This window comes from Sceloporus occidentalis, unplaced genomic scaffold, assembly GCF_023333645.1.
Source record: "Sceloporus occidentalis isolate IW3139 unplaced genomic scaffold, rSceOcc1.0.p SCAF_260, whole genome shotgun sequence".
Lineage (NCBI taxonomy): Eukaryota > Metazoa > Chordata > Lepidosauria > Squamata > Phrynosomatidae > Sceloporus > Sceloporus occidentalis.
In genome coordinates, this window is record NW_028317240.1 from 236,812 (window position 1) to 255,798 (window position 18,987).

At 38.0% G+C, this 18,987-nt stretch overlaps 1 protein-coding gene across 2 annotated transcripts in view; it reads left to right on the plus strand.

Moving 5' to 3' along the window:
* Positions 1–623: 623 nt before the first annotated feature.
* Positions 624–18,987, plus strand: part of LOC149275869 (ras-related protein Rab-28) — a 48,648-nt gene continuing 30,284 nt past the window's right edge. For both annotated transcript variants that reach the window (XM_089504216.1, XM_089504217.1), the window contains exons 1-3: positions 624–698; positions 5,254–5,350; positions 16,923–17,011. In XM_089504216.1, the coding sequence (XP_089360342.1) occupies positions 624–698; positions 5,254–5,350; positions 16,923–17,011 (261 nt within the window). The remainder of the gene's footprint in view (positions 699–5,253; positions 5,351–16,922; positions 17,012–18,987) is intronic.

The following is an 18,987-nucleotide window of genomic DNA, read 5'->3' on the forward strand; positions in this document are numbered from 1 at the left end:
ATGTAGTATTTCACACACAAACACTCTCTATGGTAACAGAAAGCCGGTCATTTTGTTGGGCTATATCATCTAAGCGCTACGCTAGTATGCTCCGTTCCATGGTTTCCCGCGTTTCTTTTGAAGCATTAGAAGGCCACCATCCACCCGCATGTCCTCACCGTACCACGGGCTTCATTCCTCAGGCGCGCGCACCTGACTCCCCGACCCCGCTGCAGCTCGCTCTAACCCTACGCTATCCAGTCACACCGCCGTCTCTCAGCCGCCCTTAGTTACCAAGCGGCCCGAAGCATTCCACTGCCAGCACACGGAAAGGGGGAGCCTAACACGGTATTTTTCGATTTGGGTCTCACATTACCCGCAATCCCCCGTTTGTTGGAAACCGTGTTCAATATAATACACATTCTAGGTTTACTGTTTCCTCGCTTTTTCACGCACGAGAAAAACAAATCTTTTGTCAACGCCAGTTTCGGCGTCCCCTGCGAGCAGCTATGGATGGAGCCGCATCCCTGGCCAGTGACAAGCTACGCGGGGAAGATGGCGTCCGGTTGCTTAGCGCTGCTCCTGTAAATCCGGTCTGTTAATCCCTAGTATAGTAATTGGTGTCGAACAAGGCCCAGGGAGAAATGTCTGACTCGGAGGAGGAGAGCCAAGACCGGCAGCTCAAAATAGTCGTTTTGGGAGATGGAGCCTGTGGGAAGGTTAGTGTCCCCGTCCTCTACGGTGTCCACTTTCTCACACAGTGACCGTATAGTCATACATAGTGCTATTCTCCTCACCCGTACTTACTACAGAATTAATTCCCAACACACGCCATGTGTCTTATTTATATATACCCTGGTGCTTCATACTGTGTCCTTACTACACAAGCAAGGCAGTGATAAGGCTCTTCACACATTGGTCTTTATCACCCCAATTTTTAAGTATCAGTTACCGCTACCCTTGCAGGGCTTATTCACTAAGTAGTGTGATAAAGATGTGGTAAATAATAAAACGTGCCTTTTGCCTGGGTAGCATTGGGTAGAGAGGAGGTACTTGGGGAAGTTCCCAATGTTCCCTGTTGTGATTTGAGTACATGGTGATCCGATACTTACTGAAGTCATCTTGCAGAAAATGTTAACATCCTATTTTTTTGGTTATGAAACTTGCATATATTGTAAATGTGTTTAAATGAGAGGTTCTAAGCTGTAAATGTGAAGATGAACTGAGTGGCGAATCCCACCCTAGACAATAACTCAAGATCATCTTGGGCCATCTCTCATATTTTAGTCTCATTTCACAAATTTAGCTTCTGGTATTAAGTGCCGGTTTGGCCCCTTACTTACTGGGATTGGCTCTTTATGACACATAGGGAAGTGACTATAAACCCCTATAGGATATTAATCTTTCCCCGTCCGTGTACAGACTACTGCTTCCACCATAGCATCTGCCTATGACATCAAGCCACTCACCCGATTCTCTGTTACTCCCAAGCGTATGAAATATGGATTGCTCAACATGCGCCTTTGAAGCACATTGTCCCCCTCATGTTGTTAATGGGACATTAAAGTGTCCCAGGCAACCTAAGCAATGAATCATACACATGTAAGGACTTTGAGTATTTAATATACATTGTTCAGAATGTTAAAAAATAAACAAATCACTTAATTTTACAATTAGCGGCAACACACGCATGCACAGACACGCGCACGCACATACAGCGCCTCATCTGTGGTCTTGTTTTCACACCACTGATTGGCAGGTGGAAGCAGTTATTCGGCGGCAGGAAAGAGCTCTCATCGATAGGCTGAGTTGCTATTTTTATTATTTGATGTGCACAATCTGTTTTTGGCACTTTGGAATCCGTAGGAGAGGTCTCATTAGATCACGGTTTCAACTCCCTGATGTCACTATTCATTATAAAGGACAAACACTGGCAGTTTATCCGGTAAGAAGTGCTGAGCTGGCCCTGTATAATGCACAATTCAATGGATGAGAAGAGATCTCGCTGATCTAACTATACTTAATACAAGGCCAGTCAAACTCTTCCTGCAGCGGGGGCTCGTTAGGGTGAGACATTCATCAAGGAGCTAAGCCACAACTCTCCTGCCAACTCTTTATTTAGTAAATAGGCCTCGTTGTTACTTATGTCAGCGTCCATGATCTGAAACAAAATATCATTGTGTTGTGTGAAAGGAGCACAAATTTCTAAATTGTTGCATAGTTTCACGTTGATTTAGAGATCATTTTATGGATCATAGCGATGTATAGATATAATAGGCTGTAAGCTCACAAGAGGGCCTTCATCATCTTCTGTACTAATGTGTTTGAACATGTTAATATTATTATCATGCTTTTTTTGTGTATTGTTGTTAATTTTCACTTCCCTTGTTGTAGTAATGCCACAAAATCTGCTGGGTGGTGGAAATAAGATGAAATCCAACTCCAACCAAATTACACCCAAATTTGGTGCTTGTCTGATTTGTTTGACACGCTAGGTCGTGTGCCTCTATATTCAGTGAAAGCAGTTATTATGGAGAAGTGTTTTAAGACCGTGGTAAACAATATCTGGCCTGATTAGGGCCAAGCTTGCCCAACATATATTGGCCCTTGCTGTCAGGTTGAAGTAGCACAGTGCGCACAGTGGTTCAAAGCTACATCATACCATGTTCCAACGAAGATCCTAAACACTTTGCATAGTTGTTGATGCGTCATAGTCTGAAAACAGTTACACAGCCATTTCTAAGACTCATTTCTAATATCATCCAGGAATCTACAAATGCCTGTAGAACAACTTCCAGGGATCTGATGGGCTTTCTTGCCTTCAGTGTTCAAGAACGATTCAGAAAGACGCTGGCAAAGCATGGGACTCATGGCAGTGTAGCACTGAGGAAGCCACTTATCTATAACGATACTCTTCTAGGGTCTGCACATGAATGCTCCTCAAGATTTCTGGAACAATATTCTATGGGCATGGATTTCTCAGGCCTAGTTGTGTCTGGAGGAAATAAAGTACTGACTAAGAACCTTATGCCAACAGCCAAGTATATTGGTGGCAGTGTCATGGTGCACGGATGCCTTGCTGCTTCAGGACATGTACAACCTGTTGTCGTTGATGCCGTCAATAGGCAGCTTAAAGCTCACAGAGATATTGTGGCAAGGCTTGAAACAAGCCATTCGTGCTCATAAACCCACATATGTCATGGTGTTATTATAAGCAGTTCTTCATAGATGAGCTGGCTACAATTCCTCCACAGCACTGTGAAAGACTGATCAGTGACTAGTTGATGGCTTGACATGGTTTTAAATGTAAGGAGGAGATTACCTTTTCCATCAGGAGTGTTGGGTACATTCAGAATGATGTGTTGTTTCTTCATTCAGGATCTCTTTTGTCTAATTTTAAAATTATAACACTGATCAACAAAAAAAATAAAATAAATGAAAGCCCTCAGGTTGGGAGGTGACAGCCCTCTCCTGCATACAAAATAGCTGGAGGAAGGGGCATATACATATGAGGGACACTAAAAGCAACACCATGAAAATTGAATGGGAGCACACAGCTTATCCATATGCATCAAAGTGCATTTGATGGCTGGATTGTTTAACCATGTTTCCCCTTTTCTATATTGGCTTTTCAAGTTAGTTGGTGGTTGTCATGGTAACATCAGTAACCACGAAGATAGCTATGCTGACAGGGGAGACTCCAGGCTGTCTGACAGTCTGATCTCCGGTGTTTGAGTGGGGACGTGTCTTTGCCAGTGCAAAAACCGTAGGACATGTTATTACGTCCTTGGTCGTCTAGACCATATTTTATAGTTTTGAGGTCCCGTCATGCAACAATGTATTTGTCTCAAGTAAACTTGAGGGTTTGGTATTTCAGCCAAAAACATATGAACTCCTCTTTAATGCCAAGGCGCCACGTGAGAGTTAAGAACATGACATGCAAGCCCAGGCCAGTGGCACTCACACTCGCCTTTACTGCAGTGTCCCCTTTAATAAAAAATGGACTAAAATCTTTGACAACATTGTAATGTAGGGATACGGTTTCCAGCAGCATATAGACATAGGCATAATACTTTCAGCATGTAAAGAAGTATATTAACATATATTTCAAAAATAGCCAGATATAATAATTAGTTGATTTATATAGCACTATTTTATTAGGACATAAATATGCTTATTTTTTCTTACGGACTTTATATTGTTTAATTATTGGGGGTTTGTAGGTCTTAAGAGAAAACGTGGCCAAAACGGAATGACTAGCAAACCTGAATATCATAAAATAAGAAGAAAACCATGAACACATAATCATACAATTGTAATTGGTAAAAATGTGAACTTTTTATCCTACTTACTATAAGGGTTATAACCTCTGACTGTTTTATAGTTCTCTGATGGAATCTAACTCTAGTTTCCCATATTTATTTTCTATAATATGTGAGCAACTGTAGCCGTTTAGTATCTGATTTGTGGTTTAAAACCATGGGTTTGGCAGATGTAGGATTAGGGGCTTAAGGTATAATTCTTATAATGTTTATAAAGGCTTGTATATATATTTTTTCTGTGTGTGTATATATGTATATATATATATATGGGTGTCTAAGTTAAATGCACGTGATTGTGTTTAATGATCTTAATCACACACGTCATATCTCTTGAGGCTTGATCTTGGCCAGTGCCCCCTAAACCCCCCTAAGGTCGGCATTCTTAATACATTCAAAGCTTTTTAAGACGCTGGTCCCCGGAATATGTAAAAGATCTCCCTTGTTTCCTTAAGATATATCTATATATTTACAGGAACTCTTAATTCATGTGACACAAGCATGCACTGATTGGTTGTTGCCATAGAAAGTCGAAAAAGGTCTCTGCATTGTTTTTATGTGATTAAACCCTCAGAGATAATGAAATCTCAGTGCTACTTACATTTATTTGCTTAACATTCTAGAAAGGGCAATTCATGTTTTGTCTAAGTGGAACAGCACATTTAATACATGAAGTGATTAGTCTTTTTTAGCCACAGTAATGGATCTACGGCTCTCGGTTGCTTGCAGCACCTAATCCTCTCATCCTATTACAAGCCACTTGTTTCTGTCCAGAGCTTTGCTTCGCCGTTCATTTAGTTTCTGGAATGATGAACAGAGATCCTAATTGTAGCGCTACTAGTACTTCTTCCACATGAGTTATTGGGTTTAGTTAAGGGTTGTTTTGAAAGTGCAAGTACCTTTTTTTGCCAGACCAAACTGTTTAAATGTGAACATTTCACACATTTTCTTTTAGACATCTTTGGCCATGCGGTTTGCTCAGGAATCGTTTGGAAAACAGTACAAACAAACAGTGGGACTGGACTTCTTTCTAAAAAGAATAACATTGCCAGGTAGGATTTTGCTAGCTTTTTTTAGGTAACTGCTGGAACCTCATTCTTTGGTGTTATTTACTATGAAATATGCCTAATCCTCTTTTTCAGATTAACTAATCCACAAAGAGTTGTATAACATTGTATTTTGTTGGAAATATTTCAATTGCGTTGGCAGAATTTTCCATTCATGACCAAGCCTTGGTGTGGAGTCTTCTTTCTGGATGGATGTTGGATTCGGTTGGATCCCAGCATAATTTGCCTCTTCTCTCTCAACTTTGAGCTGAGAACTATGATTCACGAGAATGCTTTTTTGAACAGTATCCAAATATATTACTTAATTTAAAAAAAAAAAGGGGGGAAACTGTTAAAGGGTAAGGTAAAATTATTTTTTTCAACCCGCATATTTTACTATAATGAAAAAAATAAATTCAAGACAATCCCTGTGCCCTCATGCCATTATAATGATTATAATAATGTAGCACCCATTGAAAGGCTCATTAGCAATAGCCAGTGATATAGCCAATGACATGTCCCATCCTACTAGAGGTTACCCAAAATTCCCCAAGCAAATTGTACCTCCCTTCCAGGTATGATCCGGATAATAGGGGGTTAATAAAGGGTAACACTTATTTAAGTAGAGTATATATAGATGTATGCTGTTTAAATCAACAAGTGCACCATCCTTGCTGTTCTCAGTCTCCGGCTAAACTTTCTCTATTCCCTTAACATAGCTTTTGGACACATAACATGTTGCAAATCCAACCTGCGTTCCACCGCAACAAACTGCTTCAGTATTTTACTGTTGCGCTTTTGAGTGATTCATTTTCCTACACAAAATCTGCAGCCCTTTGTGGGCAAAGCCAAGGCATTTCACTCAAATTTTCCCTTTTCTACCCAAGATTCTTCAGTGAAGAAGGCGTTGGAATCCTACTCGGTGCATTAAGAAAATAAAATGCAGTTCCTCTCTAAAGCCATTATCCAACATTTTTTGGGTGAGGCACCAGTTTAAAACATGTGATGCGATAACATTGTTGCAGCTCCAATGTATAGAGCAACAGAGATTTATAGATGCTAAGAAAAAGTAAAAACAAACAAAAAAAAAATATTAATATGCTGTAGATGAGTAAAGACTTGGGATGGAACATTTGGGTTAATTAACCTTTGTGATCGTCCCGTATAGAAATTGCAATGAAATGTATGTAACTTTTGTGTCAGAATAAGAACAGTCTGCAAGAAATCTGTACTTGAGGGCACAGCACAATATTACTTTTATTTCACGTAATATGTACATGATCTTGGCTGAGAAGTGTGTTTATAAGAAACAAAGCATAATGTTTTTAATGGAAATTAGTAATCTCATACGTCTTAAAAAGCTAATACATAGCTATGTAACCACCGTGTTCTAATATGTGAATGCTGTTTTATGCAAGGCAGCATGAAATTGCTGGCATTTAATAGACCACTAAAATTTAGTGTCCCAGGACACTCGTAAAAATACAGTTTGAGCATTCAAGATGTTTCAGTTCGTGGTGCAAAGAAACCATTTAAATGCTAGCTGCCGTACATTTCGCAGAAAAATAAGATTGTTCGTTAACTATTTTACTGCTTGGCCCTGGAATCTACTTAAACGGTTATCAGATTATTGCATAGTTCAGAAAAAAACCCATGATTAAGTCAAGCTAAGATTCATTTATACACCAGTCACTGAGTTAATAGATATTTGAGTATGTTAATAAACTTGAGCTTCACACCGTCACTAAGAGCATTCAACTTGTGAATCTGATTTAAATTTAAATTGAATGCCACAAAAAAATTGGTTGCTATAGGTTAATAATACCGGTGGCGGCATACACAAACATGAATCATGCTTATTTTATTATTATTATTAATATTATTTTTATTATTAGTATTATTATTATCAGTATTATCATTTATCATTTGTTTTACACAGCTGATTTGTTAGTCCATGAAACATGATTATCCTATTGAAATTGGTTGTGTTGAATATTGAGGGTGTTTATGACCAATTATAAAGTGAAAATGGCAGATCTGTCCAATTTCACAGCTCATTATATGAGAGCAGCCATCTATACTTTCTGGTTACAGGATCTATATGATAATTCCTCCTCATGAGCTTTTCCTTATCCCACTTTAAGTTAATGTCAGTCTTTGGTGGCAGCTGATTGGTTAGGTTAGGCTTTGTAAAGACTTGGTAAGGCGAGAGAAGATATAAGAAACTAACCGAAAAGCTTGTTCTACCTCGTCTCCGATAGCTTGTCTCTTAGAGATTTGATGGTTTTTACAGCTTTGTTGATATGAATCTTTTATTAGTTTTTACTTTAGTACATAAAGTTTAATGAAAGTGGGAGGAAATTAACTACATAACCGTGTAACAGGCAGGAATAGGGATATGGGAGATATATTTCACCATCATTGTGGTAGAATAGCCCCTTACTTACAAATTAGATACCAACAAAACACATAATTGAACAAAGAGCAAAAAGTATACGCTACGGGTAGTTTCTTTAATTTAGTTCTGCTGAAGGCTGTAAACCTGGCAGCTTTTTTTCTACATGATCTGTATGTTACTATTACATCAGGTAAGCAAAGCGTGCCGCTGTCGGCTGGTTAAAGCCCCTGCAGATCAGGCCTGAGCGGGCCGGAGTGTTGAGAGGAAGCGAAACCAGCTGCCTGCGGCTTTCTGTGCCGCAAAGCACTGACAGTCTGTGCAACAGGCGAACGAGAGGCCGCACTGATGGGACGCTGTACCCACGGGAAGGCTTCGCTTCATCAAGAGTAAGGCCCAATAGAAACCTATTTCAAACGAGGAGAAATGTTAGAACAAGAGGTCATGGTCTAAAACTAGATGGTCAGAGGCTATAGGACCTGAACAAAGACTGATAGGGGTCTAAACCCTTTACCTCAGGAAAACGGTCGGACTAGATGGGCCGAATGGTTCTTATCTGCCGTCCAATTCCATGTTTCTATGTTTGCACCAGTATAGGCCGGGGAAGCTGAAGAGCCTATAATGGGTGAGCAATGAGCGAGGGAAAGGGCTGGCAGTGGGGTGAGACACTGGTCTGAATCTGGTAACGCGAGAGAGGGAGATAGTTTTTAGCAGCGTAACCATCATCCTTGGTTCTGTGACATCACATGAGTCAGTAGATTTGTGGGAAGCATTAGTTGGTATGTGGTCGTTTAGTGAACCTCAACAGGATGCGGGTTAGTGTCAAGTTTTGCCTGACCTTCCTTGTGTTCTTATCTGCACATTTCTACATAGAGTCCTAAAAGCGAATTAGAAGCTTTGCATGTTTAGTATTCTGAGGAAGATTCAGTTTAGTTGTGACATCGTTGTAGTTATGTACTTTTGCTATACACACATACACACATATAATGCATATTTCTATACAGCAAATTAAGTTTGATTGGATTTTCAGCTATCCACAAACTCTTCTAGGAATTGGTCAACTACTACATGCTGAATGATCATGAATAATAAATATAACAAACTGTCTGTGTTAAAATTAGGCAAGTAAATATGAGAGTTAGTGGTTAATATAGATTCTTGTGAAAGCAGAGCCTCAGAGATGCGTCAGAGCTTGTTATTAAATGACAGCTTTCCGTTTCCAGGAGCAGATAACTTGGTCCTCTGCACTGAGAGGACACAGATCGGAGTAGTATATGAGTATATTAATGAGGATACTTATGACATGGGTCTCTTTTCCCAACATTGAACAGAGCATTAATGATGTACAGAGTGTTTGTGACAGCCTGTCCATTTAAAGAACCGTATACTTGTATTGAAACGTGTAATAAATACATTTTTTAGCCTTCCCATTAAATGTTATCATATTAAGACTCTTCAGCTGCAATGAAAGTGGTCATTTTTATGGTAAATTTTTTTGCAGTCGGTGAAGCAGATGCGGCTTTGTGTCATTTAGTGCAATGTTCTCTTCCTTCTGAGTCGGACCATCTGAAAGCAGTTACAGACAATGGAGCAGTGTTGCCGTTTGCAATGTAGGAAACGTTTGCAATGAGTAATATCCACATAACATATAACCGCTAATAAAAAAATATTTACAGCCAATAAAATTGGAAAATAATCCAAGGAAATGTTGTTTTGTTTATATCACACAGTAACCACCCAGGGAAACTAAATAATTATACCTAATAAAAAAAAAAAAATACAACTTCAGATTCAAAGTTTATTTTAAAGGGATTCTGTCGTCCAGACCAGAAAGAGTCCATCAAGAGTTGCTGCTACAAGGAACTCTTCCTGTAATTGACCACCACAGGTCTATCCAGCTGGTCCTAAAAGCGGGCTCAGACTTGGCAGGTTTTCAGCGTTTCTTTAACATAGACCAGTCACGATTTTATGAGGGTTACAGCATTGGTAGTCTCACAGTATATACACAGAATGTTAGGCAGCGCTGAGCTACCGTACTTAATGAATGCAGGTGCCCCAAGAACTACACAGCTCGTAATTTTATGTTTACCCGCCAATACCCCCCCCAGTATACTTGTGCCATATGTATGGCGCCATCTCTCATGGCACACAGAGGGATCTTGAGGTTACAAGGCTCTCCACCCATTTAGTGCCTTCGCTTCTTGCGGAGTATGATTTATAGGTAGTTGGTTCTTATTATTTTATCTTGAGGCAACTTTCGGTTATTGTGTCTCCTGATATTTGTGTTGCCGCAGTACAGATCAAAGTGATTTTCACAAAAGCCCCCCACTTCATGTATAAGGCAATTATAACAGCGTTTTGCTTCACGTGAAGAGGCGTGTTCTAACCATCTATATTATTCACATAACCCCGACATCTACAGCGTCCAAAGCAATACACTGTTGTGGCCATGGAACTCCGCTGGGGAATAATCTGAGATGGGTCCTTAAATGAAAATGTATCTGCACCTGAAGGTCATTGCAGTAGGATTGTGGGATATGTCAGCGCTCTGGCTTATTAGGTCATGAAGGACCTGCGATTAAGGTCTGCGCTCCACAAGGACAGTCCTCGATCGGTTCTTCAGATAAGTAGGCCGTCTCTTTGAGGTCCTTTTAATCTCTCTCACCGGCCTCTGATCACCACTGCCCAAAAAAAGCAAGACACGTGGGCATCTTGGTGGGACACCGGGACAATACCTGAAAATTATGGTTGGGGGAGGTATATATGTGCTGGTGCAGACTACAAAATTTGGTCTCCTCAAAACAGTTAATGTATTAATTTGTTGCCATGGGAATGGAGGCTTGTCTAGAAATGTATATAACGAACCTTACTATGTACTGTGTGAACCCGCCAAGTTTGTTTGGTTCTGGCGAAATTTAATGATTTCTAGACCATTTCCCAGAATCATTTTTTACCGGGATGCAAATTTTATAGGTTGTTATGTATTTAATGCAAATACTATTTGAATATTTATATACATACAATTATGTGGTTATATGATCCAATAAAACAAGATTTCAGAATCCCCATATGGGGTTGTGGGACCAAAACATTTTCCATTTAATATAGTTAGAAATATGTTTTACATTATTAAAGTTTTATATCATTTGTCTGTCTTTTTTATATTCTGTGGGATGGGGTTTTCACCTGATACTGCTGTGATTGTTGTAATTGATGCCTGTTAACTTACTAAAATAGTCCCTGAGCTCCAAGTAAAATTGCCCCCCCCCCCCATTAAATGATCCCGGGTGCCGGTTAATATATATATTTTTTTCTTGCTTTTTTTTTTTTTCTTTTTTTTTTATTGGGGAAAAAAAAAAGTTTTTCTAAAACATAGGTAATCCAACAGACATCCAACTAGCGATGGCTTTAGGAATATTTATACAATTTGATTAAATTTGTGAACGCCCTCCGCATTTAGAATCATGCACACGAAGCATGTGTAAAGGTATACAATATGTGTGTCTAAATCATATACACATACAAGCATGCACATATAGTTGTGTATGCATTTATTTGCATGTGTGTGTGTGTAAATATATATGTGTGTGTATATATAATATATATGTATGTAATATATATATATATATATATATATATATATAATTTGCTCGTAATAATACATATATGGAGAACGAGGTGGATTTATATTCTCGTATAGTAGTAGTAGTCTGCATACCATTAGCACAGGAGGGTCCTACAACGCTTGCAGCCAAACGTGTCACACACCCTTCAACGGTGAAAGCGTTAATTGTGTATGGGCGTTTAACTCGAATCTCATAAATATTTTCTGAGACCATTACATCGCAAATACTGGCCCATTCCGGAACGCTTGTAAGCCAGTGCTCTGTGTAGTCTAGATGCATTCACTGTGCACATTTTATAGCTCGCTATGGTGGACCACTGAACCAGCAACGGCAGAAAAAAAAAAAAGATTTGTTTGGTTCGCAGACAAAATACCTCCAGGAAGCTTGTGGGTATAAGCCAGCAAAAAGGTTTCTACTGTGCCGAAGATATTTTAAGCCCTTAGTGCTAGAAGTGGGCTGGCGCGTGTTTTCACTTACATTTTGGCCGTGCAGCACTTACATTTTAGGTTAACCGAAGAACCTTGGATAATTTTATGAGTTTACTGACAGAAATTCAGGGTGGCAATATACCAATAATCAAAAGCACCCCGTTCATCCTGACAACGTCAGTTTTGTTCTCGTATTTTTCGCTACCCTGGGTTATTAATCATTGGAAATTCTATTTTTAATGTAATTTGGAAAAATCTTTTTGAAATGAGGTTGTTTGCGTAACGGTTTGCAGCTAAACTTAATCTGCTCTCGATTGCTGTTTTTTTTTTCTTTCATAATTTCCTTATTTATTTTTTTTAACAATTGCTGTTTGTTTCAGTATTTGACAGTTCTGGTAGATATTTGTATATCTATTATCTATTTATAATACGTGTGTGCATGTGTATATGTATGTATATATATATATATATATATATATATATATATATATATCTTATACACATACACTAGCTAATGTGTCCATCGTTACAATCAAAATAGATGATTAAAATGATTAAATGATGATTAAATTTCAGCGGCTTGTGTGATTGATTTGGGTGCCGATTTATACAGCTCATATTGACAGCAGTTTTGATCATTTGTAAGCAAATTGAAATTGATTTGTCATAAATAAAACCAGTGATGGTAGACTTTTGGACCGTCGTGTGTGTTTCATATACACACACATCCCGTCTAAAATACCCCGGAATGTTTCATTTCATGTTTCTTGTGTATGTTCAGTCCGATAGCCCCCTAATGCTATGAAGCGTATCTTTTTGTGATCGTTTGGTTTTCTCCTTGTTTTAATATGGGGAAGGTAGGCTAGAACACCATCGGTGCAGGAGGCAGCTGGCCTGGAGAGACATAAACACAGTTGTGCTGACATGACCATAGAGCCCCGTAAGCTTCAAGAGATGGGGAGTTTGTTAAAGGATATTATTATGCAATTTGGGGAAAAAAAATCTGTCAACATTACCATTATTACGTACTTTTTATTAATTAGTATAGTGATTGTAAACGCCTTAACTGCTTTAATTCACCATGGGCATTCTTCCACTTTATTGTGTTTTAATGTTTTGTTTTTTTTTCCTTCCAATACAATGGTTTAGTGCCCCCAAACTTTAGAATATGTGAATTTAGTTTCTTTTTTCTTCTAACCTTGGAGGTGTTTTTTTTTTTTTTTTAGAACCCTGGTGGTGTCGGAACAGAAATGTCTCATTTTCAATGCTTATTGGAGTCCATTTTACCCCCTCCATGTCTGTCTATACTGGAAGCAGGAATTGAATTTCTTTTCATACCTCCAACACGACCTCTTTCTGCACATCAGTAGTATTCATTTGTATCGTGCCCATTAACAGGCAAGAAGGAGCCTGCAGTTTCAATTATTTGCTTAAGATATATATATATATATATATATATATATATATATATATATATATATATATATATATATCTATTGTAAGGAAAATACATGTTTGTGATGACTGTATAATGTGTTGATATTGCTGAATAACATTTTCCAACACCTTCTACATCAAGTACACTTAAAGAAATATTTATCACCTTGAACTTGATTGTTTTTGCGAACAGATACCTTTTTGTAGGTTTTGTAATCATTATAGCCTTTTGAGCAATTAGTGGTTTTCACTTCACAATTTGACTCCCGCTGATGTGCTGTGAGATTATTTTGAATGGTGTTAGGGATGGTAATGGCATCATTATATACAGTTACGTGTAAACCCCGTTTGCAGTACATTTATTTTGATTGGATTAAGGTATAATTACTTTAAATACGAGCCACATGGATTCTTATACAGGTAGACTGTGTAGCTACAAATGGAAGTGGAGTCTTAGAAGATGGTTGGACAGAAGACCAAGACATTATTGGGTGACCTCACGAGGATAGATGGCTCTATGGTCCAAGTTTGCAAGTGATACATGCACTGACAAATGACTGAAAATGGAAATTGAATTACGTTAGGGTAGAATCAGCCGTATTAAAGATAGATTAGTATACCTTGGGGGTCTGTTGGGCAAATGATGATAACACAGTTTCTATTCTGTTTCATTTATCTATAAGGTACTGTTTTCTTGCTGCCATCAAATGGTTTAGTACATTAGATTCTCAGTAAAATTGACCACCTCCTATATAATTACATTTTTGCCATTATTTTTGGCTTGTGTTAAAGTTTTAATTTAAAGAATTTTACAAAAATTTAATAGTACCCAAACAACTCACGGAAGTTATACAAAGGAATTGCATGAAACTGTCCTTGGTGTTATCTCAGCACTTTGGGGAATGATCATTTCGATCAGATTTTGTATTTATTTATAGAGATGTGTCAATGGAAAAGCACTTTTAAGCAAAAATAAAGAAATGTCCATTACAAGGCAGGTAGGCCAATAAAAATGGTATATGTACGAACTGTATCATTAAATTTACTTGAAATAAAGGAGGAGAATTGTGGAAAACATTAAAATTATAAATGTATTAAAGGGACAGTCTAATGTCCCTGATGCCCATGTAGAGGAATGCATATTAAAGAAGTCTGTGAGTAGCCCTAACCTTCCGTGAGTACTTTAAAAATAATTCATACAAAAATAAAAAACTTTACAGACAGAATTTGCAGCCATGGTGCAAAATCCTTTCTTCCTCAATGATCAAAACGTTCTTGCTGCTGATTAGCTGTTTAAGCTGTCAATCAATGGCTAGAAAGTATTCCCATCAAAATCAATTGGGAGACATTACACATGTGCACCGGGGTCTAAATATATCTCCCTGGCCCTGAAGTGCTCACCTCCTGACTCTGCTGGACCTTGGCATGCAGGAGCTGATTACATCGGGTGCGGGAAGATATTTGACCGAACGCATTTCTTGTAGAAATCGCCATGCGTTTTGCAAAATGGACCACATTAAACACATACATTTTTAAAGTGTGCGTTATGATGGCTTGAGTGTCCATTTAATTCCTTGATAAAACAGCATTTTCAATACCACAATATAGAAATATGTATAAAAGCACACAAAACAAAAACCCTGAAGACTGGGAAGCCTACAAGTTATATAGTTACACAACAATAATATGTAGTCACGGCAGTAATTCATAGCAGACTGCAGTGCCAAAGAAGGAATAAACCTGTAAAAGGGTAACAAATAGTGTGTGAAGACCAGGGACAGTCCTTGCGGAAGACATGGTGGCAGAGTTGAAGTGCTTCTTGGGTGGCACACTGAGTGGATAACTAGAAAGATAAGATGGTAGTTAAGATAGTGTGATAAGATGAAGGCCAGAAGAGCTGCAGGACAAGAGGAGTGTGGTGCAGTTTGTCAGAACATCAGAGAGATCAAAGAGCATTGGTATCCAGCAGTAAACCTTTGACTCGGCAGAGGGCAGCCGGTTGACCACTGAGCTCTGTGTGGTTGTGGTTCAGCGCTGTGGGAAGAATTGTATTGGAAGTGGTTCAGTAGGGAGCTATGGGAGAAACACGCACAAATATCCCAGGCAAACGACGGTGAAAGAGCTGGGATAAGGAAACTCATTATAAAAAGTGTGTATTTCTAAAAGCCATTTTCAAAAGATGCTCCGTGCTATAATGGCAGGACCGTTCATACTTTATTGTCAAAGGTTTCAGAATATGTTTAACCCCCGAAGAATACCTCTCATCCCTCCGTGTAGCAACTTAAATGCGGATTTTCAATTTGGGTTCTGACGTGTCCGTGATTCAAATAATCTCCATGAAATTCATTTCAACCTCGGCCATGACTTCATAATTTTTATGCCATGTTTAGTTCCATGCGCAATCGTAAAGTTTTTTATTTTCTGCGCTAATGAGGAACGTTTACATTTGCACATAGTTGCTTTGAATATGTCTTCGCGCGAAGGAAATGTTGCTTTTACTGTTAGTTATATTTGTGTTCCTTCTGAAGTTTTAGTACATACTCTGGCTTTCCAGGATGAGTTTAAGGCCTGGAATGCACATGGCGCAGCAGAATTTAAAAGTGTTGCGTCTATATGCGTATAAACAGACTGAAATGCAAACCAGATATGCTTTCCAGCGCTGTAAAAGCACCTTTCTGTAATTACATGTTAATTGTAGACCACCTTTCAGGGGAATGTTATACATTTTATAGCGCGGTTAACCTTTTATCTGCCAGTAGGGACTGCAAAATATTCCCTTGCAATATTTTACTGTCCCGTAAGATCCATCTTAATACGATGTACGTTCTTTATTATTGAAATTTTCATTTTTTTCCCGCTTTTTAAAAATTGGACCGTGAACTATGATGAGTTGAAGTACAGTAAGCTACATACATTTATTTCTGGTTACATCGTAACGGTAAGATATTGGTCTAGAAATGATTAGCATAACTATGAGCAGAGCAGCAGGGCTCCCCGGATATCCCACTCTTCCCTTTTTGCTGTTTAAATGAAAATCACTCGTTTGAGTAGGGCCCTCCTCACCTGTTGTCTCTGTAAGTCAAATTGTTATGTTACATACTACTTGTTATGTCCTGTCCTCCCATTGTACAGCGCTACGGCATTTGATGGCGCTATATTAAACAAAAAAAAATAATAAAAAGAAGGTGTATAAGTTTTAAACTCTGCAGGCACTACATTTCTCAGGTTTACAATGGAAAGTCTAAAGACGTGCAAGATATGATGAACATATTACTTCTACATCATAGGAAAATGTGTATCAAAGTCATTACCGGCTACATATAATTTGGCGGTGTTTGGTTTGGCATTAAAGGCTCTCTTGTCCCAGGTTACCTGAGGCAAGATGTTAGAAAATCTGAACCTATAAGCTGTTTCATAAGTTTTCACAAATACATTCATGTAATACATATTGAGACGTTATAATTTGGAGCAATATGTTTAATAGATTCATATGTGAAAATGGCTACGGAAACAAATAACGGAAATAAATAATAATAATAATATGGAACAAAATACTGTCAAATGCTTACATATACAACTAAAGGGTCTGTAACGGCATGGATTAGAACATTGTCGATTGAAGATTTATTTGCCATCTTCCTGCATTCATTTTTGTAGCTTATTTTTGTTTTGTTTTTTATCTTTTTATATAGGAAGCATAAATGTTACTCTCCAAGTCTGGGATATTGGAGGGCAGACAATAGGAGGCAAGATGCTGGATAAATATATTTATGGGACCCAGGTATTGTATTATCATACATTGTGTTCATTAATTTTAATGTGGAATTGAAACCACCTTTCCTTTTTATGTCATTGTATAATATTTCTAACTCAAGATCGGTTACGCAATAATCAGAGAAATTATGACATGATTGCATCACAAGAAACTAAACTGTGAAAAACAAACAGAAAAACCCTGGAACTTCAGAGGCATTTAATAAAATCCACTTTCTTACTTTTGTAGCAGATCTGTTAAAGTTCCTAAATACTAATTTGTCCAGTACACTAAATACTATGTAATAGTGCTTACAGATCAATTACAAAGCCATTTCATGTGTATATCGCACAAGTTTGTTTAATGGTCTTACAACCATGCTGGTCCCTCCGAAAAAGTTCTGACAAAACCTGCGCCGCTGAGGGAAAATACCTTTTAGTGAAATAGAGCTGCTTTGTGACAGATGTGTGATCAGCGCACTGGGAGAATTAGAACATGTAAAACAAACAAAAAAAGTAATTCAGATAAAAATATACGGCCCCCAGTGGTGTCTCATCATCATTATCATGGTTACCCTCTAGTTACAAGGGTGTCGCATTGTAGTGTATCTAATAACATCTATGCAAAAGGCAAAAATAGTCCTCATTAAAAATATCAAATTATCCCTACCAGTGATAAAAATATATAGAAGATAAAACATGACAGGTGTAAGGGAGCATTTTTCCCCCAAAAAACATAAAAATACAAGCTTATCGGGTATGTCTGTGTTGAAGAGGTTGGCTTTATGAAAAGTGTGAGTTATTGCCCATTTTTAAATTTTAGTTCCAATAATTTTTGGGTTGTATGTGCAAAAACAGCGTAGACTTCATTTTATATCTGTCCTTATTAATCTTACTGATTTTTCCATGAGCCAGCCCTAGAGTGCCCCTTCCAGCCCAACGCTATGCTTTTCCTACGCTTAACCTGCCTTTGGTTCAAAGTTATTTTCAGTGGGTTTTTATACAATGCACTAAAAAACTAATCTAATGGTAATAAAAAAATAAAATAAGGATATGTGTGTGTGTGTGTGTGTGTATGTAAATATATGTATGTATGTGTGTGTATATGTGTATATATATATATATATATATAATTATTCATTTTTCTATTTATTTCTGTAAATTTTCTTGACACTTCCAGCCAAGATTTGTGATCCAGAGATAGGATGATTGACATTAACTATTTTGGCCACAACAGAGAGATTAATTGCTCAATCATCTTTTTTTCTTTACTTTTAAGGTGTAATAATTATACATATATATAACTTCTAACAGAATCCCTCATAAAGTTGTAAAGCAAACATTAAGTCGCCAGTCAGAATGTTACATGCCTGAGTGCTTTTACTTTATTGCAAATCCAATATATGTAGCTAAGTGAGACTGGAGATTTGAGGAGCAATAAGGTTTAATATTAATATAATTTGGATTTATGTAGACATGCAGTAAAGCTGTCTTGACCTGACTTGCCAGTTCAGCGCCGAGAACGGCCTCGTTTGTAGATCCCCAGCTGCCTGGAAGAGACGACTTCTCATTTCCAGGCATTGTGGCTTGGGTCAGATGTGAAAATCGCAGTAATTAGTAGAGGATTTTGGGGGAAACCAACACCGCAGGTACAATTTTCAGAGTATGTGTCCCCTGGAGAGAAAGCAAGGGAGTGAAATAAGTACAAGAGGAAATTAACAGTGATCCTACACCCTCCAGTTTAATAATAAACCATTAGGATGATGTAGCAATGGTTAAAAAAAGGTAGAGAGAGATTTCTCCAGATTTTACTATAATAGAACTCCCACCAATACGTTTTTATTAGTATCAGATTAAAAATATTTCATAAAAATCATGCTGCTTTAAGTTTTAAAACTATTTTTTTGCATAATGTTTTCAGGCATCTGCATAGTAGTCATGTATATGTGCCAAGTCTACCCTGACTCCTTATCATACTGCTTTGGTACAGAATACAATGGCTCT